This window comes from Trichoderma harzianum (assembly GCF_003025095.1).
Source record: "Trichoderma harzianum CBS 226.95 unplaced genomic scaffold M431scaffold_6, whole genome shotgun sequence".
Classification (NCBI taxonomy): domain Eukaryota; kingdom Fungi; phylum Ascomycota; class Sordariomycetes; order Hypocreales; family Hypocreaceae; genus Trichoderma; species Trichoderma harzianum.
This window is the reverse complement of record NW_020209254.1, coordinates 747,535-772,954: the sequence shown is the minus strand read 5'-3', so window position 1 is coordinate 772,954 and position 25,420 is coordinate 747,535. Positions and strand designations below refer to the sequence as shown.

The 25,420-nt window shown below is 48.6% G+C and overlaps 12 protein-coding genes across 12 annotated transcripts; 6 read left to right on the top strand and 6 right to left on the bottom strand.

The window, feature by feature from the left end:
• Nucleotides 1–235: 235 nt before the first annotated feature.
• Nucleotides 236–1,920, bottom strand: M431DRAFT_530831 (hypothetical protein; the record flags this gene model as incomplete). The annotated part of the gene is made up of 4 exons (XM_024920805.1): nt 236–1,017; nt 1,085–1,390; nt 1,441–1,572; nt 1,638–1,920. The coding sequence occupies 4 exons, from the start codon at nt 1,918–1,920 to the stop codon at nt 236–238; spliced, it is 1,503 nt and encodes a 500-aa protein (XP_024774370.1).
• Nucleotides 1,921–2,854: 934 nt separating this feature from the next.
• On the top strand, nt 2,855–3,787 carry M431DRAFT_5338 (hypothetical protein; the record flags this gene model as incomplete). Its single annotated transcript, XM_024920896.1, has 1 exon — nt 2,855–3,787. The coding sequence occupies one exon, from the start codon at nt 2,855–2,857 to the stop codon at nt 3,785–3,787; it is 933 nt and encodes a 310-aa protein (XP_024774369.1).
• Nucleotides 3,788–3,857: 70 nt separating this feature from the next.
• On the bottom strand, nt 3,858–5,129 carry M431DRAFT_84405 (hypothetical protein; the record flags this gene model as incomplete). The annotated part of the gene is made up of 6 exons (XM_024923426.1): nt 3,858–4,002; nt 4,061–4,224; nt 4,290–4,331; nt 4,388–4,496; nt 4,553–4,716; nt 4,785–5,129. The coding sequence occupies 6 exons, from the start codon at nt 5,127–5,129 to the stop codon at nt 3,858–3,860; spliced, it is 969 nt and encodes a 322-aa protein (XP_024774368.1).
• Nucleotides 5,130–5,823: 694 nt separating this feature from the next.
• Nucleotides 5,824–7,147, top strand: M431DRAFT_84441 (hypothetical protein; the record flags this gene model as incomplete). The annotated part of the gene is made up of 4 exons (XM_024923432.1): nt 5,824–6,580; nt 6,632–6,710; nt 6,762–7,027; nt 7,092–7,147. 4 exons carry the CDS (start codon nt 5,824–5,826, stop codon nt 7,145–7,147), a joined length of 1,158 nt encoding a protein of 385 aa, XP_024774367.1.
• A 738-nt stretch (nt 7,148–7,885) lies between these two features.
• M431DRAFT_519989 (glycosyltransferase family 32 protein) lies at nt 7,886–9,461 on the bottom strand (the record flags this gene model as incomplete). The annotated part of the gene is made up of 4 exons (XM_024920411.1): nt 7,886–8,057; nt 8,132–8,673; nt 8,738–9,135; nt 9,233–9,461. The coding sequence occupies 4 exons, from the start codon at nt 9,459–9,461 to the stop codon at nt 7,886–7,888; spliced, it is 1,341 nt and encodes a 446-aa protein (XP_024774366.1).
• A 1,656-nt stretch (nt 9,462–11,117) lies between these two features.
• M431DRAFT_115536 (hypothetical protein) lies at nt 11,118–12,387 on the bottom strand (the record flags this gene model as incomplete). Its single annotated transcript, XM_024911936.1, has 2 exons — nt 11,805–12,387; nt 11,118–11,751 (listed from the first exon to the last, which is right to left on the bottom strand). Exons 1-2 carry the CDS (start codon nt 12,365–12,367, stop codon nt 11,118–11,120), a joined length of 1,197 nt encoding a protein of 398 aa, XP_024774365.1. The 5' UTR covers nt 12,368–12,387.
• A 1,892-nt stretch (nt 12,388–14,279) lies between these two features.
• On the top strand, nt 14,280–15,367 carry M431DRAFT_84414 (hypothetical protein; the record flags this gene model as incomplete). The annotated part of the gene is made up of 2 exons (XM_024923429.1): nt 14,280–14,480; nt 14,540–15,367. 2 exons carry the CDS (start codon nt 14,280–14,282, stop codon nt 15,365–15,367), a joined length of 1,029 nt encoding a protein of 342 aa, XP_024774364.1.
• Nucleotides 15,368–15,574: 207 nt separating this feature from the next.
• Nucleotides 15,575–16,519, bottom strand: M431DRAFT_426066 (hypothetical protein). The gene is made up of 2 exons (XM_024915068.1): nt 16,067–16,519; nt 15,575–15,972 (listed from the first exon to the last, which is right to left on the bottom strand). The coding sequence occupies exons 1-2, from the start codon at nt 16,317–16,319 to the stop codon at nt 15,782–15,784; spliced, it is 444 nt and encodes a 147-aa protein (XP_024774363.1). The 5' UTR covers nt 16,320–16,519; the 3' UTR covers nt 15,575–15,781.
• An 854-nt stretch (nt 16,520–17,373) lies between these two features.
• M431DRAFT_86254 (hypothetical protein) lies at nt 17,374–17,724 on the top strand (the record flags this gene model as incomplete). The annotated part of the gene is made up of 1 exon (XM_024923654.1): nt 17,374–17,724. A coding segment is annotated over one exon (351 nt), but the record flags the coding sequence as incomplete, so codon positions are not given.
• Nucleotides 17,725–18,145: 421 nt separating this feature from the next.
• Nucleotides 18,146–19,056, top strand: M431DRAFT_494909 (hypothetical protein; the record flags this gene model as incomplete). The annotated part of the gene is made up of 3 exons (XM_024917300.1): nt 18,146–18,577; nt 18,632–18,813; nt 18,867–19,056. The coding sequence occupies 3 exons, from the start codon at nt 18,146–18,148 to the stop codon at nt 19,054–19,056; spliced, it is 804 nt and encodes a 267-aa protein (XP_024774361.1).
• A 2,107-nt stretch (nt 19,057–21,163) lies between these two features.
• On the top strand, nt 21,164–23,209 carry M431DRAFT_519983 (hypothetical protein). The gene is made up of 3 exons (XM_024920410.1): nt 21,164–21,737; nt 21,872–22,323; nt 22,399–23,209. The coding sequence occupies exons 1-3, from the start codon at nt 21,474–21,476 to the stop codon at nt 22,754–22,756; spliced, it is 1,074 nt and encodes a 357-aa protein (XP_024774360.1). The 5' UTR covers nt 21,164–21,473; the 3' UTR covers nt 22,757–23,209.
• Nucleotides 23,210–23,435: 226 nt separating this feature from the next.
• Nucleotides 23,436–24,170, bottom strand: M431DRAFT_85810 (hypothetical protein; the record flags this gene model as incomplete). Its single annotated transcript, XM_024923602.1, has 2 exons — nt 23,436–23,918; nt 24,000–24,170. The coding sequence occupies 2 exons, from the start codon at nt 24,168–24,170 to the stop codon at nt 23,436–23,438; spliced, it is 654 nt and encodes a 217-aa protein (XP_024774359.1).
• Between the last annotated feature and the right edge of the window lie 1,250 nt (nt 24,171–25,420).

Sequence of the window (25,420 nt, the reverse complement as noted above, 5' to 3'; positions counted from 1 at the left end):
GATGATATCCAGCACAGGCGTTTTGGTATCTCCCCTCTTGGATGCTGATGTTATAGGCGTTATTGGAAAGATGAGTGAGATGGACAGTAAGCGTAATGAATAATAAGATAGAACCCAAAATTTTCACAAGGCTTTTATCAATGAACATTTATGAGCGATGACTGCTAGATAACGTGTAGGTACATTGGTATTTTACATCATATGACCAGTTCAATCTTGGCAAATCTCAACGTAATTAGACCAAGTTATTTGGATCAATGTAAAACAACTTGGTCACTCCATCCAATGCCTTCTCCATATCGCCTCCCCAAGACTTTTTGCCCGCCTCAATCACTCGCTGGCGACTCTTCAACAGCTCTTGCGCGATATCAGGCCACCCCAATCGCGTCTTGGCAGGCTTCAAATCTGACAGCGAAAGATCAAGATCAACAGGGACAAGGCTTCCACGCTGTTTCACAATCCTTCCGTCCACGATAACCGTCTCGATATCCGCAATGGAAGAGTGCAGCACAACAGCAGCCACGGGATCTTGCTCGGAAGCGCAAATCATGCCAGGAGTGAGACCGTCGAAAATGACAATGTCGGCGAGCTTGCCTTCTTCAAGAGACCCAAGTTGATCCTCCATGCCGATAGCTCTGGCGCCACCGATAGTTCCCAGGCGAAAGACTTCTTGCACAGACAAATTGAGATGTTTTGGGGCTTTTCCAGCCTCGATGAGAGCTGAGTTGCGGAGACCGCGCTCTGCTTGCAGACCGAGTCGCATTTGGTTAATCAGGCTGGATCCGTTGTTGCTGTGGCAGTCGACGCCGAGAGAGCTGATGGACTTTGTATCGTCTCGGAAGCAGACTGGATATCCTAGACCCATCTGGATCTCGGTATCTGGCGTTGATGAGATGCTGGCCTTGACTTCAGTAAGCTTCTTGGCATCAGCATCTGTGAGGTTGGTTGCATGAGAGAGAAGAATATCTGGACCAAGGACACCGTGACCCTCAAGCATATCCACAATCGAATGTTGCCCTTTCCATCTAGTTAGCTTCTCCCAAGATCATACAATTGATTGAATCATAGAGCCAGACAAACTCACCGAAAATTGCACCGCGACAGTAGTGAGTAGTAGTGACCTTGGCTCCAGCTTGTCGACACCGCTGATACAGATCCGCCACGGTCTCTTTCGGGAGGAACAAGGCATCGAATGCCAACCCAACGCTTACTCGCCCATCGCCGTACGGACCGGCCTTGATGAGCTCCTCGACTTGTTCGACTGCCCAGCTTGGCAGAAAATCTGTGTCCACAGTGATTTCGGGATCCCACTCTTTTACCCTTGTGGTGGGTGCATAGCAGAAGGTGGAGCGAATTCCTGAGGATGCAGTTGCAGCGATAGCATTTGTATCTAATGGAGTTAGCTGGTGACTTGTATACGAGAATGGTTTGACAATTTACTGTGAGCTGGTGAGTAGTTCATGTGCGCATGATCCACAACTGTGGTTGTACCCGCGTTCAATGCCTCGAGACAGCCTCCCAGCTCTCCCCAAAAGATGTCTTCAGGGGTATAGTTGGAAGATTGCATATTGCCTAGTAAATATGTCAGTCACAGCGTCGAAACGGTCTACCATTGCATTAAGAAGCTTGAAACTTACCAGCGGGCACATATTCAAGTAAGGTATGATCCGCATGTCGTCCCTTGAGCTGCGTCTGCCACACATGGTGATGCGTATCAATGAATCCAGGAGACACAATCTTGCCGATGCAGTCGATTACTTGCGTCTTATCAGAGGGGGCATCTATATGAGCCGCAATACGAACAATCTTATTTCCTTCTACAAGAAGTGAGTGATTCCGAAGGGACGCAACAGGTTTGTTTTCTGTTGTGCCTGGTACCAAGATGGTGGCATTGCGGAGGAGGATTGATGGAGCTGACATGGTGGACACTTCAGGTTGTAGGGCGATTCGCTGGATGGAGCTTCAATGTGCTTGTTTAGAGAGTCCTTCACTTGGGAGCAAAATGTCCCTTATATACTATACGAACGCAACGCAAACGACAAATAAATATGATGCACAGTTCATGCGATGCGGAGAGGCCGGAATTATGTTTGGGTTGAATCGTGTAAAGCCGAATCGGGACTATACCGTCTGGTTATTTACGGGCCATTTTGGGACGTCACAATGACAGGACTCTATCTCGATCAAATGAGCCGCAACTCGTCACTACTTCGTTCACTATTTCTTAAATACAAAAATATTCTCATTGTACCAATTAACAGTAGTATATCAGCATCTTGTGTTGATTTAACGGTTTGATAGTGACTTGAAACATCGTTCACGCTGGCCGTTTGTAGTGAATACAGTATTATTGAGGGTTCCTGAGCACTGGCAGATACAGACGTAACATCCCATACTACGGCGATCAACCACTTGATCACTCAACTTGTGCCCAACTTAACTGCATATTGAAACAAACACTAAACCGTCACTTGCAGGGTCAACTTACACTTTCCGCCTCCACATAATCCACTTATGGAAGAAATTTATAATCAGAAGCTGGTTTTCTTACTTCAGAGACGGAGTATCGGATGAATGTTTGATGGATTTCGGAATACCGCCGTATGCCGAATTAGGAATCCAACACGAAATAGCAGACTGGACTAACTGGGTTAGAGCAGAGGCTTTGGCTTGGGTTGATTCTGTCGGAGTTTTAGCGACCTCGCCTCAAAAACCGGTGGAGTTTATAGGTGGTGATAATGTCCGTTTGGGGCATGCTTAAAAGCCCTGTGGAGAATGGATTTGACTTACACGGATTCGAGGGAACAGCAAAACAGATTGAATCGAGATATAAACAAGGCAAATATTTCCAGTCATGGCTTCTCAATCTACCGCAGAGTCAGCCTTTGACCATGTTATTCTTCTTATTCCACATGCCCAGCTTGTGTCAATCCCTCAATGGCTGTCAGAAGCCTTTACGATCCTCGATGGTGGCGTGCACGAGGGCGGCATGACTGAGAACAAACTCATCATTTTCCAAGACGGCCTATACTTGGAGCTCATTGCATTTGTCGACGGTTTGAATCCACAGCATAGAGCAATGCATCCATGGGGCAAGCAACCAGACGGACACATCATCCACTGGGCTCACACCATCCTGAGCCGCGAAGAAGAAGAAGGCTCAAACGAATCAGAAGAACGGTTCCGCGCTGTCCAAGCAAGAATTCAAGATTCGAAAGTCGGAATCAAGTACCTTGATCCAGAGCCTGGATTCAGGACAATGGCAGATGGATCGAAACGCATCTGGGCCAATGCTATACCCAACTTTGACGACTACAGAGGCCAAATCTTGATCAATCAACAGCCTTTCTGGACATTTGATCGCACTCCGAGATCTCTTCGAGCGCCCACTACTCCAGAAAACACGTCTCATCCATCAGGCGTTGTTGGCGTCGCGGCAATCTCTCTGTTCATCAAGGACAAGCAGACGTTGAACAACGTGGTTCCTCTATACAATGCTATTTTCAACAAGCCCGGTGCTGAAGAAACTGTGTCAGATAGCGTCGTAAGATATAAATGGGAGGCCGCGGCACCGGCTCACAGTGAGTTTGGAAAGAGATACTTTTACCTCTATCACGGAGTTGAAGGGGCTTTTACTAAGGAGGAGATGGCTGAGGCTAATGGAGTGGTGCCTGAGATTTTTATTAAGCTGGCTTTGTACACTAATGGAGAAGCTGGCGTTGTCAAAGGAACTCTCGTTAAGGGAACGCTTATTACTCTTGAGTTGATTCCGATTGTATCTTCATAATTGTAATGTGTAGCATATCTAGAGGGCATCAATACATCATATACTTTGCTATGATCCGTACTTCCATTAATCAAGAGCTCGGCTCTTTTCGTTTAAGAAGAAATGAGCGATAAGTCTGCAGCTCACAGAGCGATTTTGCCAATTCAACCTCTTCGTCAAAAGTCGGATATCCTCCGCTAACTCTAACATCATAATTTCTCTCAATTTCTTTAGCACTAGTTGAGGATTAGCACATCGAATAAGGTGATTGGGTTGAACGAAGGGCAAACTCACACATGCTGAGCACCGGAACTTAACTTGAGAATCAACCAGGCAAACAAAGAGGCAACAGCAGGCATCTGTTTTCCTATGACATCTTTATACGCTGATTTGATCTCGCTCATGGATAAACATCCGCCAGTTATGGATACCGTCTTGTGAGTGAACCTGCCATGATTCTAGTGTGACAATTCTGTTAGCAGGGCACTTATTAATCGGGTTCATATTGGGGAGAAGGATCAACCTGAAAGATTCCAGCAGCAACTTTGCCGATATCTTCGGACGCCTAAATCGCGATTAGCCAACTGACTGCAAAACATAACCTGCGCAGAAATATCATACAACGAGTGCTATATCCGTTTCCTTTCTGAGTCCTTGAGAAAGAATGGCAACAGCGAGCGATCCCATAAATCCATCAAAATTTTCCATGAAGAAGCCAGGTCGCACGAGCCTGTAGTGCCTCATTTAGCCGATAACATTGTCATCACGTTCCTTTTCTGTACTTACGTCCAATTCAAGCCTTTTTCACCAAGGCTCTTACAGTAGAGCTCAATTTCCCGCTTAGATCGATGAGACGCATCAAAAGCGTCATCCAGATCTGGACCAGGCGGGATCGTGCTCGAATAAACGAGCGCGTCGAGTTTGAACTCAAGTGCTAGATCCGCAAGCATCTATTTTCCTGACGTTATTCTTGGTTATGTTCCTTTACTTGATCTTGTTGGGGGCAGGTATGTGTTACCTTGCCTTGTCTCTCCTCTTCGTCGCTCTTGTTTCCAAGGCCCGGATAAGCGAGGACAATAAAAGCGCCAAAGATGCCGCCTTGAGCAGCTATTTCCGAAAAGATCTCTTTAGTTCTCGCGCCATTGTTGAGATCGCCTTGGATTACGGTGATGTCGTTTCTATGTGCCTTTTCGGCCTCTAGAAGCAATGCCGTGGCAGGCGAAGTCGTATTTCGCGTCACGGCCCAAACATGGTATGTTGTATCAGCTGTATCAGTTGTAGTTGGTGAGCTAAGAAGCGCATGTATAAACGCCCGTCCCTGTCGTCCTGTAGCACCAGTTACGATAATGTTTCGTCGAGGCATTTCGTGAAGCTACTATTTACAAATGAAGCATTGAAATGCAGGAGGGGGAAGAACCGGTCTGCGATGATTGAGGAACAGAGATTGGTTGATTGTTGGTAGTGCTTATATGCGTCTCAGCTTAGTGGAATATCGTGGTACATGGATATGTAAGTACCTGCCGAGACGCCTGCCCAGGTAAACGTATCAAACATCCGTGATTCTATCCCCTACTTGCTCTTTGATTCACCTGCAATTACTTTTCCTCCTCCAGGAGAGCATTTTGTCTCATGTCATGCTCATTTTTTTTTTTTTTTTGTCCACTTCATTGTCGTTTTCTCGTCTCATGTTGTCCTCTTTTTTACGTCCCATGTCAATCTTATTCCATTACAACCGCTTCTGCTGCCGGTCAACAATTGGGGCTGTTGAGGGTTTGAAAACATAGTAAAGGATACCAGTAATTGGGATCGTGGAAGGATTCCGTCTTGGCATCTATGAATCAAACTGGGGCGGAAACTCAATTAAAGGTGCGTCACTGGCTGCCCGATTTCGGCCGCCGCTAGCCAGACACAAGTCAAAAATTCTTGATTGATTAGATCGATCCACCCCACTCAAGTCAATGATTCTTTTGACGATTGACACATTTGATCTTTCATCCCCTCTCATCCAACCTGCTCTACCAACCTAGCGAACAATTGAGCTCGCTGTTACTGAAATCATGTTCTCTGCTACTTCCAGGGCGGTGCGCATCGGCGCCCGTCGCGTTGCCCCCCGAGCGGCCTCCATCACCGTCGCGCCGATGCCCAAAATCTCCCTCGGACAAACCACCAACATCGCCCGTTCTCTATCTTCCACGGCGCGCCTGTCATATGCTACCACCACAAACCCGAACCCTCCCCTGGGCAAGAAGAACGCCTCCAACGAGACGCCATCCCGCATTGGCCTCATTGGAGCCCGCGGCTACACTGGCCAAGCCCTGATCGATCTCTTCAACGACCACCCCCTCATTGACCTTCGACATGTATCTTCTCGAGAACTCGCGGGCCAGGAGCTCAAAGGATATACCAAGCGCAACATCGTATATGAGAACCTGTCTGCTGAGGACGTAGCTCAACTGGACAAGGATGGCAAGGTAGACTGCTGGGTTATGGCTCTTCCCAATGGCGTCTGTCTGCCTTTTGTGCAAGCTCTTGGCCAGAGTTCCAGCTTGATCGTTGATCTTTCCGCCGACTACCGATTCGATGACTCATGGAGCTACGGACTGCCTGAATTGCAGAAGCGAGGCAAGATTGCTCAAGCGACGAGAATCAGCAACCCTGGTTGTTACGCTACCGGCTCGCAATTGGCCCTCGCGCCTCTTTTGGAGCATCTGGGAGGACCTGTCAACGTTTTTGGAGCGTCGGGCTACAGTGGCGCTGGCACAAAGCCCTCGCCCAAGAACGACGTCAACCTTCTCCGTGACAACCTAATTCCATGTAAGGGATAGGAACTCGGCAACAAGCAAATAGGAAGCTAACTTTCAATAGACAGCTTGACTGGACATATCCACGAGCGAGAAATCAGCCATCAACTTGGTGGTGCGCCGGTCGCATTTATGCCCCATGTGTCAGTTTATTCCCTTCTCCTCTTCGTGTCTAGAGACTAACAATATTCTAGCGCCTCTTGGTTCAGCGGCATTCACCTGACCATTAACATCCCCTTGAACAAGACGATGACTTCTCGAGACATTCTTCAGATCTACCAAGACCGATACGCTGGTGAGAAGCTCGTTAAGATCGTTGGCGAGCCTCCGCTTGTAAAGTCGATCCAGAACAAGCACCATGTCGAGATTGGCGGATTCGCTGTTGACAAGACCGGCAAGCGTGTCGTGGTTTGCGCCACGATTGACAACCTCAACAAGGGCGCTGCGACCCAATGCTTGCGTAAGTCTTCTTGAAGAACGACGACGAATAACTGCATTTCTGTTTGGCTAACAACTATAAACAGAGAACATGAACCTCGCTCTTGGATACGACGAGTATCAGGGAATCCCCATTGAGTGATCAAGTCAGTATCCCAGTATTAAAGTCCCTTCGGCAAACTCCCGATATTCACCATCCCAAGTTGAGGGAAGCCTCCCTTTCGAACCAGAGAAGAGGGGTGCGCCAACCTACAGGCGGCCCCAGGAAAGGCATCACAAGTATGTACCGCGGGTCAACTTGTAGGGGACGATGCAAGACTAACAGATTATCCGAGTGTATCACTATGCTAGCTATGAGAGACGAAAGCGTCGAGGCAGTTTAGGCGTGTCTGGTTTGTAACTTGTCATAAGCCATTCCTAAAAGAAGCGTGGCGAAGAGGTTTACTTGCGTATATACCGCATTTAAAAACAATACCAAAATACAACTGTCTATAATCGGCTCCAGAAGCTAATGGTTGCGTAAATTTGACCATTGTTTTTGATTAGATGATTTTTTGACAATCAGCAGAACTGTAGTGGTAGAGGCTGCTGAGTACCGCTTCGCTTTGAAAAACCAGGTTTCCAATTCTCTGTTTCTACCTCGACTGCGAACAAGGCAACAAAGCAAACGTCAACTATGAAACTGCTCCTTGAAATAGAGCCGGTTTTAATGTTGAGCAGATATCGTAACAATGAGCAATCAGTGTAATCTAGGTATGCTGCTCAGCAGATGTTTGCAAATTTATTAGTATTATGATAGAGTACGCTTTATATTAAAAAAAAAACATTCGCTGATAGACCGTTGTATTTCATAGAGACCATCCGATTGCTCACAATTCCATTACCACATCTTTTGCCAGTCTTTACACAAGCCAAACCAAGTGCGGCAAAATTTACCATATTCCACTATAAGATTTGTGTGATGCCATGAGCCCATGGCTGTATGGGCAAGTCTAGCTTCAGGGTCGTCCCAAGGTTTTTCACCCATTCTGCTGTGTTTCTCTTGTGTCGGGCTAAAGTAAAGATGCGTTAACCAATAATTCAAGCACAGTGGCATATCAAAAAGTAACTTGAAGTAAAAACATACCTGAATCCGGTTATAGGAAGAATTATCACATCACCGACTAGTTTTGTCTTCCCACCATCCTCTCGACCAGTTAGAGCATTCCATCTCAAACCGTCCTGCTCTTCTAGCCACCAACTGGTAGCCTCCGTAACAGCTACCGGTCCTGTTCGCACGACTGGGTCGTAATGCAAGTCAGAGACGCTATCGACACCGGGCGTATTCTCGGCTCTATCCCTGGCTTCTTGCGCTTTCTCAACTATGCGATCCAGGAAATATTGGAGGATAGGCTGCTTCGGAGCGGACGCAAATGCCCAATTTGTGAGCTGAACAGGATAAGTGTATGCCCAGCGCCAGTGGTCATCTGTATTCGGATTCGCATCGCATTCGATGCCCCAGATTGCATTAACTGGCTGCGACTGTCCGTGGCTTTGACTCAAACGCGTTAATGCGGTATTGTCCAAACCATATCTTTTTCCAGTCTCCTCATCAGTCCATTCGGAGACGTCGTTTGTGTGAATCCACGTAGACGGATGTTGAAGTGGTTTTGTATCAACATCACCATACTAATCCCGCCAGTTAGCTTCCAAACAACTAAAAAACACGATGTTGCTGGAATCAAAGACTTACAATGCCACCAAACCACTTGCAAGCTATTATCCGGAAAATATCAACCTTCTCCACCGGAGAGAATACTTCGATAAAATCAGTCGTCAACTCTTTCTCTTTCTCCTTTATCAATGACAAAACGCCTTCGTTGTCCCAAAGAAAATACGCCATCCGGCTCATTCCAGAAGGGGGTGAGATGGCATCCACCAGCCAATCTTCGATGTAGGAGACAATCATCTCCTTTGTGCCATTCAGTCTAGTAGAATCCCATTTTTGATGAACCAAAAGGGGGATATTCGAGAATGGAATGTTTCGCTCGGGATTCGATTTGGCGACTTTTGAAGCCAACTCAGCCGCTTCAATGATTGTCTTTGGCGGTGATTGATTTGCGTCAATCCATTCTGGTGGGATATACCATGCTAACAACAGTTTGTTAATTGAGTCTGCTTGCTAATACATGAGATTGACACCAAAGCTTTTAAAAAGCTTTAGGTGCTAAGAGCAAGTTTGTATTACCTCCTCCTTTACCCTTCTCAAAAGAGTGAATATGTCTATATGTCAAGGGGTATTTGACTCGAAGTGTAATCGCGTCCACAACTCGCTCTCGAGCTGGAGTAGGCTTGAGTGATAACAGGGTCCATACACAGGCGAAAAGTATTATAGCGGATAAGATTAAAGATCGTGGTCTAACCCTCAGTCCCCGTGGTTGAACACTTATCGGAAGGGATTTGGAGAGGAAAGCCATGTCGGCGGGAGTTCTTGTCCCCCGTTTGATGGCTGAGTTGAACGAGTGACACAAAGGAGGCAGAAAACAAAGATACAAAACCAAAGACAAATATGGAAGAGTCCGGCCATAAGCAGCCCTTTTCAGTGATAAATACTGAATACGGGTTAATGAATTGAAACTCATCAAAGTGGACCCAACCACAATCTAGGACTCCCTGTCATGTCCAAGTCCACGTATTCTTCCCGGCAATGGTACCCGTCTAATTGTTTAAAAATAGGCTACTCATGTCCTGTAGTATGCATATTTGGAAATTAATTTGTCAAGTTCGACACCGATACGCGTACGTAATACATTTACGGTTAGGTGTCATACAGCCAAGGCGTGAAGATATGCTTATTTTCATGCTGTCGGTATGTCAATATGAGACTTGGCGTTGAGGCTTAAAATCCTACCGCTGTTTAGTACAAGATCACCACTTATTTACACAGGTAAACAACAACAAACTGAGATTATCACAAAACTTTTGAAAGAGAACCACAAAGGCTTCCCCTTTGTTGTTGCCATGACTAGCACCAACCCAGTAGTTCCATCTTAGCTCGCTAGCTTCTTGACAGTTGATCGTGTTTTCAAATGCCACTTTCAGGCAGTGCAAAGCAGTGTTTAACCCAGATTTTTGAGTAATCAGCCAATTATCGTGAGTCTTTAACTGCGTTGAAAGACATGTTTATTTACCTTGACACTTATTGGGTCAACCGCCTTACGGGACTGCCTTACGGGACGCGCGTCTGGTTGTATTTTCCAGGGCTTCAGTGGATATGAGTGGGGGTAACATGCCGAATTGAGCGCTAGACTTACGTGTGTAGCTAAATTTGATGCTCACTTGCTTCCAGAGCCTCTTGAATTCTTCCTACCACTCAGGGAATTTTCCGTTGTTGGCTCCTGTATATATTAGCTGTGACTGGTTCTTATCGCTTCAACACTACGACGGCCATTTTCAAGGCACCTAAGAAAGCTCTCAAGTTTTGGTGTTGTCAAGTATAATATGGATGGTTGATCTTGACAGTATCATACAAAGTTGATTAGTCACTCGAATCCCTCAACTAACTCCTACAGAAAGACATTGTTAAAATACGCGTATCTCCCAGAAATGCAGCACAATAACATGCATTGTACGTTATGGAGAATTTACCGCATACAAGCTTACAACATTAGAGATTCCCCGGAAATTGAACTCTCGCATTGACATTGCATCAACTTTAGAGAGCCATCAAAGGTGGAGATAAAGAGTCTTTACATGCATATGAAAGCCAACTTTAAGGTTGCCCGAGATCTCTCAAAAAAAGAAGCACTCCACAACCGTGAAACTACCGTAAAGTGTTGGCAACTTTGGCAATTCTCCAGATGATGCAGGTTATTTAGCCACAATTACAGCGCGGCTCAAGAAAGAATCGAGAGGGAAACGCGGGATTAGCGAAAGCTGTTGCTTTTTTTTTTGTATACTAATACAGATCAGAAATACAGATCATAAATACGGCCAGAAACGGCCAGATGATTCAAGATTTCTTCACATTTTATCTAAGACCTTCTTTTTTTTCATATCTTTCCAGTACTCGTACTTATACGAATTATGCCGCCGTAGTTATTTCGTTACAAGAACTTCCTACGCTCCACCTTTCACGGCTCAAGAACACCCTTCTTAAGGAGCATCTTCGCCTTAGTTGCCTCCTTGCGCACAATAGTCTCCCTTGTCTGCCTAAACCTCACAGTTCCGTACCTCAGCAACTCTCCAAACGTCCCTTCTTCGCAGTCCTTGCCCAGGTTCTCATCCCACAGAGTCCCAAGATGCACGGAATGAGTCAAGTTCTTGCCATGGGTAATCTTCTGCATGCTAGATTTGGTCAGGAGTCTCCACACCAATTCAGATGCCTTCTTATACTCTTCAGACTCTAGATCAATATCACGCTTGAGTGATAGCAAGTCGTACATCTTCTGACCTGCCCCATCGAAACCTACAGTCATTTCACCACCCCAATTCTCAGCTTGGACGTCCCAACAGAAGATATGCTTTTGCCAGTAGTCAGAGCAACTGAAGCCATCTCCGGCATCTTCAAGCATGCAAAGCCGTTGCCAGCAGACGACTTGAGCGATGTATTCCATAAGAGTCAAGGGTGAGACTTTGAAGTCCCAGGTGAAGTTGGCTTCAGAAGCCCGCTCAAACCCGATTTCTTTTGAAAATGCAATGAGGGGGTCATTTGAGATGCCCTCGTGGCTATTGCGGCCTTTCCAAATGTGTGTGAATAGTTGATGCCTGTAATAAGATATGAGGGGTGTTATCAAGCCACGGTGTACAGAACTGCTTACCATCGTTGGATAAATGGGTCACCCCTACGAGCAGCCACAAAATGGTTTGCTATAGTTTGGCCAAACATGATTGGTACAGCAACTTGGTAAGGTGAATGCGGATCCTCAAGCTCATTCCAACAAATTCGGTCCAGGTGTCTGATCAAGATGCAGCCCACATCCATATTCACTCCGCCATGAGTGTAGAGCAGAGCACCACGAATAAAGTCCGCTGAATGCTGGCCCGTGTAAGGGCCATTCATTGTTCCTTTGATAAATGTCTCTGGAAGAAGATCAGCAGACACAAAGTTCAGAACATGGTTTGGCGAGCCAGGAACCGTATCTAGAACGCGAACGGTCCATTCGGAACCAAGAATGCGCACCCAGTCAATGACATTGTGCTGACACCACTTGGGCATGGCCTCGACGCCGGCATGCCAATATGCCCAGACATTCTTTTCCGAGGTGACAGGGATGTATTGGGTAAGCGAATCGAGAATCTCTTCACTTGTACGCTTGTCTGTGATGTCGACGAGTGTGAGATCTGCTTGGAACTCTTTTGGGATATCGAATGTAGGGGCCATGGTGGGATGTGGGATTCACCTTGGATTTGATAGACAATCATGATTCTATGACAAAGTGCAGACTGCCGCGTCCTTTATATACACTGAGAGCACACGGATGGCTTCTGCTCAGATGACATGACCCCCATGACAATCCTCAACTCTCATAATCATTTGAACTAATATCATATGGTAAAATATTGTTATTTGACAGTCAAACGCTGTCGATCCACATGCTCGTTCTCGGTTATAGGTTAGGGGCTGCACGAAGGCTCTAGTGAGTCTTAGCCAAACCATTGAGTGAATCCTTCAGCGGCGTGTAAGTCACGAATTTGGAATTTTTATTACAATTGAATACCTCCTGGTGTATGTAGTGGGCTGGATTAGGATGCACTTTGTTTATAAGTAATGTAGGTAGGAACGGAGCAGGGTCCGTGAAGCAAGTCCGGCTCCGAAACTGCGGGCCCGACATCACCGGATTTAAGTGGCTGGTCGTTTATCTCATGCCGAGATTACGATAAATGCCTGCCCTTTCCACGTGCTATTTTCATGCGCATGTTTTGTTTCATGAAGTGGTACTTGATCTGAGCCGGTGCAACGGGACGGATTGTTTTGGATGGTCTTGACTGTGTTGATACGAACAGCCCTACCATATCAACAGCTCTCGTCAAAGTCGATTATGTTTAATGTTGGCAATCAATTTGGTATCCACGGGATATATCATACAGCTAGCTGACTGACATCAGTCTAACTGCTTATCGCACACCAACTCCAGTCAACATCGTGAACCTTGAGCTCTACTGTAGACGTGCCGTAGTGGATACACATGGCAGCCGCTTACTCGCCCGGCCGTGGAAAGGAGGGCTTCGCTGGCAGCCCTTTATGCGAAGGGAGTCGGGAATGATAAAGGATTTCGATACAGAACAACCCAGGCTTCAAATGCTCACTCAACCAATAATCCTGAGAAAAGGGGGGCCGAGATGTGAAAAAAAGGAGACCTGGAGGTTAATGCGCTTGCTGGTTTCTGTTGGGCGATGCGTGCCCAAAGAGAAGCATCAGGTGCTACCAAATCAATGCCCAGCCAGCCAGCCATGTCGATGCCGTCCCTCCATGTTCCATATTATCTCATGCAGCCTGCAAGTTACCAAAGCTTCAAGCCCCTCTTTTGCTGACGCAGTTGCGCATCTCAGCGATCGGCTACTGGCACGGGGTTTTGCATGATGCAGTTTCACAGGCGCGTGCGGGTCCCTGAGCATGAAGGAACATGCAGGCACAAACAATCAACTGCCATGCCGTGTCTTGGGTTTCTCGAATAGTAAAAAGACCCTTTTTTTCTCGAATCAGTCTTGTTATTCTTCGTTTCCCCCTTTCCCTTTATCTTTTTTAATTCCTCCCATCTCTGCGCATTTAATCCACGTCATCACACACCTCAGTATATGCTTTTTCGTCTTATCAGCCCCAACATCTTATCCTCTCTCACGCGAACCTCGGCTCGTGGTCTTCTGCTGACCGAAAAAAACCACTAGCGGGACCCGAGCCGAGCGAAAAGCCCGCGCCAAACCCCTGCATTCAAAAAGGCTCGGTTCCTGGATTTTTCGCCTATACAGGATCGCAGCTCTCCCGTTTGTGCATGCGCCTCTTTGTCGCATTCCAGCCACGCGCGACACTAGATTCACCTCGATATTTTGATTTTATACAAACGCACGCGGGATCTGTTTTCGATATCATATTGCCCGCTTCATCTATTTCGAAGTAGCCGCTGGATGCACTGTTAGAGCGCTGCTGCTGCCCGACCCCCCAAAAGTGTCCCGCACCGCCTTTCGGCACCTGAGTGTCATCGATCGCGAACTCGATGCGCGCGCCTCAACCCAAGGCAACACCAAATCCTGATTCTCGCAAAGGGGACATGCGTGGACGCCATCACGAGCGAGCCATGTCGTCCTCCAGGATTGGCGGGTTCGCCTTGACCATCCCCATCATTTCCGTGGCCGTCGGATCGATGGGTTATGCTGCCTGGCGCATCAACTGGCCTGCCTTGGTGCAGTCGTTTCTGACGGGCCCAGGCCGAACATCGCGGGTGTTGCTGCTGCTGTTCATCGTCTTCAACTGGAAGACGCTCCCACTTGCGTGGACTGTACGTGACCCCTTCTCACTCCCGACGCTGGATCCTGACTGACCGAGCTCAATCGATAGTATCGCATCTTCTATGCCATGCTCTACCACATGGTCTTTCGCAAATCACAAAAACTCGGGCCCCGTGCCCTCTTCAAGCCCATGATCTCCGATACCAAAGCGGCTCTGCTCGAGATCGATTACAACCTCCACAAGTCAAACTCTACCTACTTCGCCGACCTCGACGTTTCACGAACACACCTCTGTGCCTACCTGCTGCGAGACCCCATCCGCAGCATGTCCAACAACCTCAAGACAAGGCTCGTCCTTGACCCGCGCACCGGCCAGCCAGTCAAGGGCAACTTTGCCATCGCCCTGGGCTCCGTCATGTGCAGCTTCAAGCGGGAGATTTCACCATACCAGTCCTACGAGATCTGGAGTCGGGTGGCTTGCTGGGACCGCAAGTGGCTCTACATCATCAGCTACTTCATGCCCAAGGGCGCTGCCAGGCCTACCGAGTGGCTGGATCCCAACTTCCGGCGCGTCCGGACCAGAGACCACAAGGATGCCACCAGCGGCTGGGAGAAGAAGATCCATGCCACCGCCATGAGCAAGTACGTCTTCAAAGTCGGCCGCTTTACCGTTCACCCCGCCATCGTGCTGAATGGCGCCGGCTTGCTGCCTCCTCGACCTGGTGGATGGCAGAGCGGCGAGAACTATCTGGGCGACGAATCGGTAGACCTGAGCGATGTCAACCTGACAGATGATGACGAGTGGGACTGGCGCCGTGTCGAGGCTCAGCGCCGTGAAGGCATGAAGCTGGCTTCGCAATTCCACGCCTTGGACGGACTTCACGATAGCTTTGACGGCGGCAACTATGGTGCCCTTGCCAGATTCGGACCTGGCTAATATCTTCTTTCGACGACGAAACCAAAACTACACCTGCGAACTCCTCCATATTCCTTTTTGGTCCCCCTTTTCTTCTTTTAATGTTTAGACCTTGATACAGCCTAGTGCGTTTGGGGAAAACTTTGAGGGAAAAGATGCTTTGATGATATAATGACACGATACGCTAGACTAGAACTGCTCTTCAGCTGTTACTAGAAAACCTGGAATGATAAGATATGTTTCCTGCTTAGCTGTTTCCTTTACACGCCAAGTCTTGTCATGAAAACAGCCGCCAATTGTTGTACAATACATGTTGCTGAGCAAATGCATGGCTCTACCTGAAGAGCGTTATTTCTGAATTCCAAGCGTTCGATTTGCCCTTTCCCATTGCCGTTCCTAACCTCCTCAGATAACATTATAGCAAACCCTCTCTGTTTACAAGACCATCATCGTCAACAACACGCCAATGGCAGCGAACGCCAACCCGATTTCGTCCGAAAATCGGCCGGCGCCCGACGTGGTGGTTGCTGCCGGCGCTGCGCCTGTCGTGGAAGCCGGATCGGTCGACGTGTTGTTGACGAGAAACCCGGCAGATTCGCAAAACTGGACGACAGTGGACGCAGCTTCTGTTTTTGTTATAACAACCAAGTGTTAGGAGACAAAAAACACGATGCAATGATATTTATAGAGAGTTGACCAAAGGGGAGGGGGGAATCATACGAGTCATGTCTTCGAGCGAGCAGTTTGCCTTGGCGAGGCACGGCGACACGATTTTCGTGAGCTCATTGACCTTGGAGCATCCGCAGGAGAGATCGGTGAGCGTACACCCGTCTTCGGCTACGCCGTCGACAATGCAATTGATGGAGCACTTGGGCAGGCTGTCGAGGAGAGCGGTGATGTTGCCGGTGGTGGACGATGCGCAAGCCGCGAGGGCTGCGAAAAAGAAGACGAAGATGTGGACGAGGGCCTTCATCTTGGAAACGCGGGAAGAACTACAAAGTACAGTTTGGAGAGAGAGACTCGCTCTGCAATGAGACAAAAGAGAGAAAAAGAGAGAGTGTTTTGCTCGACAAAGAGAAGAAGATCGGGGAACTTGTTACGGGATCACACGGTATACATCACACAGAAAGCCGGCAGGCCAAAGGAAGAAGGGTCCCCCCCAGCAGGACGAAATCACATCGGCTCTCACTCTCTGGCTTCCCCCATACTTGACTCGACCCGGTCTTCCACTCACGATGCGCGATGTTACCCCCAACGCAAACAAGGGGGGGCTAACACCGTTCCAAGCCAAGCTGGGGATTTTTTTTTTTTAGCTCGCTGCCCATCACAGAGCCTAGTTCCTCACAAAACTGAGCTAAGGAGCCGTCAAGCCCATGCCAATATTTCCCGCGTATGTAGGTACATTTAACCGCGAGAAAAAAAGAGAAGCAGGGCCCAGGGAGGAGGGAAGAAGTGAAACCCGCTATCGGGAAGGGTTGGATGGTGAACTGACTAGGGGAGGGGAGGGGAGGCCAAGCAAGCAGCTAGGGGGGTTTTCTTTGACAGGATTCAGGCACCGTTTGCTTGTTTGTGTCTGGGTTGCATGGTGGCGCATTTTTGGTGGAAGCTGGAAGGATTTCAGGTGGAGGGTCGGCGTGAACGGCGATTTGCTGCTTTTATTTTTTAAAGTGAGGGGGGAAAAGCCATGTTTTGCTTCTGACTGGCAGATTGGGCATGGTTGCTTGATGCTACGACGAGACAGCCAAGCCCACGGAAAAGGACGATTCACGGAATGAAATGTTGGGCGAAGCTGACAGGGTTTCGTGCTCTAGAGACATTTCCCGTAGGATGCCAGACCAGGTACCACGACTAACAGCATGCTACAGCGAAACCCGAAATAAGCGTCCGGTTATATTAGTTTAGGATCTCTTTTCGCACGGAGCAATGTATAGCGTACTGTGGCTAGTACAGTGTCAACCGCAGCCAGTTGTCTATTAGTCTACATTCTTCCTCTACGGAGTATATACCCTTCCTCAAATCCATTCGAGAGAACGTCAGGATCGGTTGATGATGCGCCGAAGCTCTCACCTGCGTTCACTTTCATTACGCGTAGGGGTTTGACACCCGAACACTCGCATACGAAGACGACTCCTTTCCCCAACCACCATAATGAGCGCCTTGCCTCTACTAGCACTCCCTTAATTCTACTGCGGCCACAAACCCGAACGAGAAAAATGCCCAAATCCTTTGATGAACTCGACAATGGAACGGAACATGGCTCTGAGAAAGGAACGGAACCCGGCCCAACAGAAGAACCAGAAGATAATCCCGAGAACAAATCATCTATTCATACAACCTATATAGCCAAGACTGTTCAAGCCAACGATGCGCCGCTTTGAGACATACTCCATAGCCACTCCTAGACACCCTGAACCTCTCCCACTAGAGAATTACATTTGTATCATCGCCCTCACGCATGACTTGCAAAGTCTCTCCTCTTATAGAGCAATAGGCTTCCTCTACCACAGCCCTGACCCCCAAAAACCTAAGAAAGAGCCTTATTCGAGCTTTGAGGCCTTACAACGATGTAGGGAACCCTCTTCACCCTTGCAGCTGCTGTGACACGTCCCTCTATGCAAGGCTTCTAAGCGGACCAGTAACTCGAGTCGAAGCGCCCAACATTTTTTATCTGAGTTGAAGCAAAGAAACCCCGCACCTGCCATATCCTGGCGATCTTAAGAAACGTGGAAGAACCAAGCTGCAAACCTAGCGTTGAGATAGAGAGCCCTACCGCGTTTCCTCTATTTATGAACGTCAAAGATGGCTTCCACTTCAACTGAGATGCCTGAATTATCTACTGCAGGGACAGTCCCGGTACTTGACACGACGCCGCTTCATTCTCAAATCGCCTTCCGCGACTTGGTGCGCATTGTACTTTTGCTGATTATCCCCATCTACGCCCGAATGTATCTTTTCTCCTCAATTTTCACTACCTTTGGACACGTTTACGTCATTAGCACCACTAGTATTTGTGTTGTCTACTTCAGCCAAGGGAAGATTAGTCTTTATTCAGTTTGGGACATCATCTGCGGGTTATTGGTGTCTAGCTTTCCTCGCTGGGGCCCATCTATCTTAAGCTTCCTCTGGGTTGGGCCCAAGATTCAAGGCTGGCGATGGGAGGTTGTTTACTGGACGTTTGTTGCAAGCCGGTTAAATTACTTCTTGCCAGAGAACTATGGGAGCGACGTTGAGGTAAGCCATTATTAAGCTGTCCTACAATCACTGCTCAAGTTCTAACTCGAGCAGGAACTCATTAGAGAATACCGTCATGCTTATCCTAATTTCCAAGGCTATGTTACCATAATCTCCAGTGCTATCGTCTACTTTGCCCTCTGGCCAAAAGGATGTTCGTGGCACGAAGTTCTCCTTATAATCTCCATCATCGGCTCTTTCATTCAATACGGATATCTATTATATCTAAACTATGCGTAAGTTCTCCTTGACTTACTCACAGCTGGTAGATATTCTAACACTAAAGCAGCCATCTCCAAAAATTCGGAAAGACCGTGCGACAAGATTCGTGGCCGTATAGGGGCATGTATACAAGAAAATGGGCACTTGATGAGCGAGGCCAACCGATACGTATCAACCACACGTTTGAGGAATGGATGAGATTCCTTGCAACTGGTGATATAAATCCCAAGAATCAAGAATACCCTCGTCGCTTATGACTACCTGGAGTTTGAGAGTATTGCGGTGTTGTGGTTTGAGAGGAATTTATATTGTATTGGACAAGTTGGAGAATTATGACGCCATAAAGTATCACAGAGCAGGCCACCAAAAAAACAGAGGAAACTTCTATTCCAAGATACTACTGCACTGCTAGGGGTACAAACAAATCTAGAGCCAGAAGTGGAACAGCCAAATGGGTAACTATTAGATGGGCTATCCAAGCAAGCGGAGTCAGAAAAAGCAAGACCGCAAAATAAATAGGCACCATACATTCAGAAATATATGCAACTAATCAACTCATCGAGTAGTGCTTTTGTAGGGCAACGCCTAATTCACCAGCACCCAGACTTTACGATATAATTAGCAGTTACTAAAAAATATAGATTTAGTAGTAGTTACTAAAAAAAAATATAGGTTTAGTAGCATTTATTAGAAAAATATAGATTTAGTAGTAGTTAATAAGGAAATGTAAATATAGTAGTGATTCTTTTTGTAGGCGTATGATTTAACTTGCGGGTGCTCGAAATCTTCTCGGTCGCGATTTTTCTGTCCTCCACTTGTCAAGTGATACTGATGACAATATTGAATTCGTACTGTATTAGCCACAAGTCCCACATCTTAGCCAGCGCGGAAAGCGATACTAAATACTGTAATGGCCAGGGCCGGTTAATATTGAAAGAAGCGCAGAAAGCAGGAACAGCTCCAAAAGCTGACCCCCGATCTACAATCCGTAGCCGCTTCCGGCAAGCTTCTGGCATTTCCTGTCACACACTTAGCCCGCGTTAGTTAGGGGGAAAAGACAGACGGCGCCAAGATGTTGTAATTTCAAGACTGATCGCCCATTTGGCGGCCGTTGCGAGTTGGATGTTAGTGTCTGTAGGTTGGCCGGAGTGGGCTTGGCTTGGCAGGATTCTGTAGTACTGAAGACTTTTTTATTTCTCATCTCATCTCGTTCTTGTCCTCTCGTGGCAGTTTTGTGAGAGCTGACAGATGATGGGCTGGTGACAGGGGAGTGTCTCGGCGCTGTGCCGAATACTCGTACTCTTGTGTCGCTTGGCGCAGTCGACAGCTTTTGTGGTGACAGGCTTTATTCGAATCAGTTTACGAGGCTTCTTATATTTACCTTGGCAATATCAGCCAATACGAGTGTAATACTCTGTGCTCCGTAGAGAAGCCACAACAAGTATCTAGGCCGCTTGACCAGAATATGAGCTGCCTACTAGATATCTATGAATGAACTAACCCAACCAATGAATGCCCTCATCAAGTGAAAATTGTCAGAAGCCTATCAGTTGACATTAAAATATTTTTATCCACAACGGCAAGATTTTCTTGACTCGGTGCTTGACTCTATATTGGTCATCATCATATGAGCTTCTGACCATCTCCACCATGAGGGCATCCAGTTAGAAAGAGAAGAAAAAACCTCCAGCGAAGTTTCAGAGTGTAAAAAAAAAACAGGATTACCGTCATGGTATTGACGGGTCCCCCTTTGCATCAAGAATGGGCCCCATCGAGTAACCAAGCTTTCGCCGGGCAATCGCATAACTATCGACCTCGACAACAAATCCTCTGCACCCGATACCGCAGCCGTGACACCAAAAAACGTCCGCCTACCATCCATCTCCGGCTCGACATCGCCGCGGCCCTGCCCCTACACCATCCAGCTCGGACTCGTATCTTCATCCATGGGGGCCAGAGGCGCAGAAAACAGGGTTGACAAAATGTCTCGCGAAAGACGGATTTAGCAGCAGGTAGGGCCAGATGCCTCAGCTGGGCCAAGGCGCGGAGGTCAGCCGCAGTGCTTCTATGGCGGCGCGTTTCCGCATGCTCCGAAAAGGAGACGTCCGGGGACTTTCTCCCAAAGCCTGGGTCGTGAAGATATCACGAGACGCTGACGAGCAGCATCTCCGTCTGTAAGCTTCGAATGGCGATTTGTTGAGCAAAGGGGGATGAAGAGAAGAAGAAAAAGAGAAACTCTTTGCATCAAGCTCTAATTTTTTTTTCTAGTGGTGAATTTTTAGTGGGGCACAAAGCAGTAGGTTTATGCATCAATGCCGTACAATGCTGTTATCGATTGTGTCTCCGACTGCCTGCGGGCTGGGAGCCAATCCGAGCGTCGCGTTGAGAAATGCTAGGTCGCTGCCTTCGTGCCTGGAGCTGCAACTTTTGGCCTATAAATCCTCCCAAAAGCGCGACGCCGCCGGGGAACATATTGGCGACGAAAGCATCTCCCGAGCCTTCAGCCCGTCTAATTCAAGGGCGAGGAAGAAGGCGAAGAAATCCACGAGACGGGGAACCTCGCGCTGCTACGCGCCTGGGCGTCGAGGGTAAAAAAACAGTTGAAAAACTCGAAAACCGACTCCGCGATCGAGATTGGCAATCTTGCCGACGCTCGATTTAGATATCCGACATCATGTCCCTGTTCGGCTCCGCAGCGGCGAGCGCCTCGGCGTCGACCACGGTGGGCGACTTGAAGCAGGACGTCGCGCTGAGCGATCCTCCGACCGACAGCATCTCGGACCTCGTCTTTTCGCCAGCCGCCAACGGACCCGACTTCCTCGCAATCTCCAGCTGGGACAACAAGGTCCGCATCTACGAAATAGCCCAGAATGGCCAGAGCCAGGGTCGTCACGCGTTTGAGCACAGCCAGCCTGTTTTGGGGTGCGATTTCTCAAAGGTAAGCAAGGGTATATTATGACGTCTGAAGCAGAGGGGAAGAAGAGAAGAGATAAGGCAACAGATGGAGAGAAAGCGAGAGAACATGTATGATCCAGTCAAATTGCGAAATACTAACAATGTGCTCCAAAATAGGATGGAACAAAGGTAGCCTCCGCCGGTGCAGACAAGAACGTCAAGGTCTGCGATCTGGCGTCCCAGCAAGACATTGTCATCGGAACACACGACCAGCCTGTACGGAGCGTGCGCTTCTTCGACAGCGGCAGCGGCACCATGGTGGTCTCCGGCTCGTGGGACAAGACGGTCAAGTACTGGGACCTCCGGCAGCAAGGCCCTGCGGCCACTCTGGCATGCCAGGAGCGTGTCTACACCATGGACGTGCAGCAGAACCTGCTCGTCGTCGGCACGGCCGACCGGTACATCAACGTCGTCGACCTCAAAAACCCCACGAAATTCTACAAGACACTGCAGAGCCCCCTTAAGTGGCAGACTAGAGTCGTCAGCTGTTTCCCTGACTCGACGGGCTTCGCAATCGGTAGTATCGAGGGCCGTTGCGCTATTCAGTATGTGGAGGAGAAGGACTCTACGTAAGTTGCAGCCCCATTGCACTCTTTTTGTGTGGTTATACCTGTCAGGGAGAGTGTATAGCTAACATGACCCAGATCCAACTTTTCATTCAAGTGCCACCGTGACCCGGCCGTCAACAACGTGGTCAACGTGCACGCCGTCAACGACATTTCTTTCCACCCGGTTCACGGCACCTTTAGCACGGCGGGATCGGACGGCACGTTCCACTTCTGGGACAAGGATGCCAAGCACCGTCTCAAGGGCTACCCCAACGTGGGCGGCAGCATCACGGCCACGACGTTCAACAAGACGGGAAGCATCTTTGCCTACGCCATTAGCTACGACTGGAGCAAGGGCTTCCAGCACAACACGCAAAACTACCCCATCAAGGTCATGCTGCACCCCGTTAACAACGACGAGTGTAAGCCCAGGCCATCAGCCAAGAAGAGGTAAAACGGAGATGGCGTGAAGACGGTGATGAGATGGCGGTGTATAATAATGGATGGCGGTTGTGGGTTGCGGATCGCATGATCAATTCCAGGACGGTGGAGCAAAGAGATCATGTGTGTGTGTGAAGCTCAAGTTGATGGTGGAAAGGGGACAAGATGGGATTGTCGGGACGAGAAGACGATACCTAATCTACGACGCTTTTTTTTTTGTGCGCAATGATGTTATATAGGCGCTACTATCCCCCGGAGAGTCAGCATATCGGCGTCGAGCATTAGATGTCGACGCCGATAGTTTGTCAAGAAAATAAGGCCTTGTTTTTCGCTACATTGATTCATGATTTGATATGTTGAAAGCTGACCATCGGGCATGCGGAGAATAAGTACGATGGAGATCAATCACAGAATGGTTATCGCGAATTGGCACCAGTAGTTTAGATAATGCAATGATGCAATGAAGATGTTTTGATTAAAATTTCCTATATATCTCGGTTTCATAACGAGGGGACTCTGACTCTGTCTGTCCACGGCTTTCATAATGCCTTTTTGGGATGGCCTGTCTTCATGACCAATGTGTTCAACGAAGCAACAGCTCATAAAAAAAAAGATTCATACAAGCAAAAAGAAAATGCAGCATGAAAAAAACAAATGCGTTGTACATGATTTAAAAAAAAGACGGATGGGTTTCAGTTTGATTTGCGAATCGGTTGATTTGACCCGAAAACATCCTCAACCATACCCTTCCACAGATCCCGAATCATGCCCTGGCTCTGGCCCTCGTCCTGCGCCACGGCAGCAGGCTCCTCATGCACAAACTTGAGCTCAATGGTGTCCAAAACACCACTTAATGAAGACAGCGGCGTCGCGGGGAGGACCGTGTCGGGGTTGACTGCGACAATGGACGAGCTGGCAATGGAGACGGGCAAGTCAGCAGCCGGGGCGGGATGCGCGGCGGCGTAGTTGTCCGGGAGCAGAGGCATGCGAGGGAGAACATCCGCGAAGGAAGTTGACGAGGAGAGGCTGGCGAGGCCGGGGAGGACGGCGGCGTCGAGGTGGGAGGAGGGAGTTGCGGATGAGGCAGAGCTGGAGAAGGTCTGCATGAGAGGCTTTGCGCGGTTGGCGATGGAGGGCTGGGGAGTCGGGCGGTGGGTTGTGGTGAGGGTTCGAGACTGGAAAAGGAGAATTGTTAGCGCTTTTTGATTTATCTTGGAGAATGGAGAGAAGAGAGATTGAGTGTGACATGAACGTACCTCGGACAGCTCAATGGTGCTTCTTCGGTTGCGCAGCAGCTCGGCGTACTTTGGCATCAGCACGGCGCCGGCATTGTAAGTGGAAGCGTCGAGCAGCGGGTTTGCGGCGCGGGCGGCTGATGAGCTGAGGGCGCGAGAAAGCTTTGCGACGGGAGCGGTAACGCGAGACATGATGTTTGATGCTTGAAGATGTATGTATGTGTATGTATGGATTGCGGATGTCGGCAATGGTGAATGTAGATGGATGTTGGAAAAGAGTCACACGCAACAATCAAGTCGGGACTAAAACGGCGCTGAGATGGGAACAGATGGATGGAATGCTAAAGCAAAAAGAGAGAGGGAGACAGAGTAAGAAGAAGAAGAGTGAAACTTTACAAGAGGGAAGAGGGGGGAAGAGAGGAATGGCGATGCCGGCAGTTACTTATACGCAACCTACGAAGGCGGGAACCAAAGAAACAAGCGGTGCAGCGGATTGAGGAAAGGAGGACGCCAAACGGGCTTTTGGTGGCATGACCCAAAAGCGAATAGCATGAGAGAAGATTCACGGTACAGGACAGAATGGCATGGAGAGAGAGTTTCCCCCCCTTGAATTCTTACCCCGTTCGGCAGTGCGATTAAGCGGAGAATGGATACCTCCAGCAAGCCATACTGGTACATACCTGACACTGCAGAGAAGCTTCAAAACTCAACAAAGTTGGAGATGCTCCAAGTACAAGCCCAACTGGGACCCTGGCCTTTACGAATACGCACCCGTCGAGCCGGCCGGTGGGCCGTTTCCGGGGCGGGGGCGCTTCGGGGGCTATCGCTAGCCGGCTACTTCCCTCGTCCGTACAATTTTGCTGGCGGCAATGGGTACCTTCGTAGCAGAAACGAGGGGCACACGAGTAAAAGCTGTTGAGGAGCCGGGAAGCCAAAAAGTGGTCCAAGGGGAGGCAATCCGAGCTTCCAGCTTGTCTTGTCCAGCAGCTTCAATGTTAGCGCTGGAGCCTTTTAGCCCCCTCGGCCTGGGCTTCCAACTAGCACAGCCCCCCTGTGAATCGGTGCTGCCTAGGTGGAGCTGGGCGCTGGACTCACCTACAGATTGAAGCTACAGAAGGGGGGGGGGGGGCCAAGCAGGAATCCATTGATCCATTGCATTGACTCTTCCATGCAGCGGAGCGACTTCACCGATGCTTGGCTTGCTTGGCTTGGGAAGAGAATGGAGTACCTTACGAACTGCTGCTTTGGCTGCGAATGTATTCAACCATTCCGCAAACGATTAATGGGATTGAGTGTAATACTCTTTTCGCATCATATGGACTCATCCTCAATCGTGCAAACCTCTTGTTATGGATGGGCGGAGGAGAAAAGTCCGCGAGTGCCGAGCCGGAACGAGCCATGGCATTAGTATTGCTTTTTTCCTTTCCATTCCTTTTCGTCTC